Source organism: Takifugu rubripes, chromosome 21 (assembly GCF_901000725.2).
Source record: "Takifugu rubripes chromosome 21, fTakRub1.2, whole genome shotgun sequence".
Classification (NCBI taxonomy): Eukaryota; Metazoa; Chordata; class Actinopteri; order Tetraodontiformes; family Tetraodontidae; genus Takifugu; species Takifugu rubripes.
In genome coordinates this window covers 700077-702332 of record NC_042305.1, presented here as the reverse complement: position 1 = coordinate 702332, position 2256 = coordinate 700077, and the positions used below count along the sequence as shown (strand labels likewise).

The following is a 2256-nucleotide window of genomic DNA, read 5'->3' as shown; positions in this document are numbered from 1 at the left end:
TCTGTGTGTGTATATGTCTGTGTGTGCGTGTGTCTGCGTGTGTCTGCGTGTGTCTGCGTGTGTGTGTGTGTGTGAGGGTGCGTTTATTTACGGTAAAGACAGACCCACTGGTGCAGGGGGGGGAGGGTCAGGGTTCAGAGCTCTGCAGGCTCCTCACAGCCCCTCCTCAGATGTACATACATGTGAGTGACTTTTGTTCAATTCTATATTTTATCGCTTTTGTAGACATTTTGTTGTGGGAATAAAAACATTAAAAGAAATTTTATGGTTATCAAGTCCGTCTCATTTGGTTTGTTTTTTCCAAAAGAAAGAAAGAAAATTGTGATTTGGGATATTTTAGAATTTTTATGATAATAAAAGAAGAAAGAGAATTTACTTCATCATAATCTATAATTAAAGGATGAATTTAAAATCTATATGAAGATGTATCTTATAAAGCTTAATTTTCATGAATCTGCACTGCTCATACGTACATTGTACACACAAAAAGAGACACTTTGACAAACAATTAATTATTGCTGGTTTTCATGTTATTAACTCAACATCTATTAGTGAATTAAGTACACATTCCAGTAAATAACATTTATAGCACCACCTAGTGCTCATTTTAAACACCTGCGCATACGTGAGCGTGTGTGTGCGTGTGCGTGTGTGTGTGTGTGTGTGTGTGTGTGTGTGTGTGTGTGTGTGTGTGTGTGTGTCTTGGCCATTTCCTGGGGTCGCCCATTACATCACACACTGGTCGATGTTCCGGCTGCCGTTTCCTCACAGCGGTCCAGGTTTTTCCGTAAACCTGAACAGTAGAGACATCAGTTAGTGAAATGTTGCTCTATAACACAGTCGTTACCACAAGAAAGAGAATACTGACAGGCCTGGGAGGAAGTCCACACATCAAACATGAATAATTTGGTTTGAAATCTTGGAGAGGACACAAGAAGGGAAAAGGATACACAACACACCTTTGAAATATCAAACGTGTGTGTGTGTGTGTGTGTGGGTGGGTGGGTGTGGGTGTGTGTGTGGGTGAGGGTGGGTGTGGGTGTGTGTGTGTGTGTGTGGGTGGGTGGGTGCGTGTGTGTGGGTGGGTGGGTGCGTGTGTGTGTGTGTGTGTGTTTGTGTGTGTGTGTGTGGGTGGGTGGGTGCGTGTGTGTGTGTGTGTGTTTGTGTGTGTGTGTGTGGGTGGGTGGGTGCGTGTGTGTGTGTGTGTGTTTGTGTGTGCGTGGGTGTGTGTGTGTGCATGTGTGTGCGTGTGTGTGTGTGTGTGTGTGTGTGTGCGGGTGTGCGTGTGTTGCTTGTTTGTTTTTGAGCGCAGTGTTTCTTTGCGAGCGTTTATCCTCTAGATGCCACTATGGCGCCTACCCAGAGACGTTAATTAATAGCTAATCAAAGCTAATGTCTCAGCAGCATATCGCTAGCACAAAGACGTGATTAATATGTAATCAAAGGCCGCGGAGCACAACGCACAAAGCCGGGCCCACCCCCACGCCTCCAACGCTGCTGTTGTTAGAGAAATAAACCAACACGCGCCGCCTAATTAGCTGCTGCTGGGGCGGGTTTTCTTCATGTGAAGTGGTTGAGGGTTGATCTCAGAGCCAACCACGTTCTCCTGAGCGACCACAGAGGTGACACACAAAGAGCAACGAGCCAACCACGTTCTCCTGAGCAACCACAGAGGTGACACACAAAGAACAACGAGCCAACCACGTTCTCCTGAGTGACCACAGAGGTGACACACAAAGAGCAACGAGCCAACCACGTTCTCCTGAGCGACCACAGAGGTGACACACAAAGAACAACGAACCAACCACGTTCTCCTGAGCGACCACAGAGGTGACACACAAAGAGCAACGAGCCAACCACGTTCTCCTGAGCGACCACAGAGGTGACACACAAAGAGCAACGAGCCAACCACGTTCTCCTGAGCGACCACAGAGGTGACACACAAAGAGCAACGAGCCAACCACGTTCTCCTGAGCGACCACAGAGGTGACACACAAAGAGCAACGAGCCAACCACGTTCTCCTGAGCGACCACAGAGGTGACACACAAAGAGCAACGAGCCAACCACGTTCTCCTGAGCGACCACAGAGGTGACACACAAAGAGCAACGAGCCAACCACGTTCTCCTGAGCGACCACAGAGGTGACACACAAAGAGCAACGAGCCAACCACGTTCTCCTGAGCGACCAAAGAGGTGACACACAAAGAGCAACGAGCCAACCACGTTCTCCTGAGCGACCACAGAGGTGACACACA

General features: G+C 48.1%; 1 protein-coding gene across 1 annotated transcript in view; it reads right to left on the bottom strand.

Moving 5' to 3' along the window:
- Nucleotides 1-312: 312 nt before the first annotated feature.
- The window catches only part of trpm6 (transient receptor potential cation channel, subfamily M, member 6), a 22837-nt gene continuing 20893 nt past the window's right edge, over nt 313-2256 (bottom strand). Inside the window, exon 40 of the mRNA XM_029829601.1 lies at nt 313-793. Within this exon, the coding sequence (XP_029685461.1) occupies nt 732-793 (62 nt within the window). The 3' untranslated portion in view covers nt 313-731. The remainder of the gene's footprint in view (nt 794-2256) is intronic.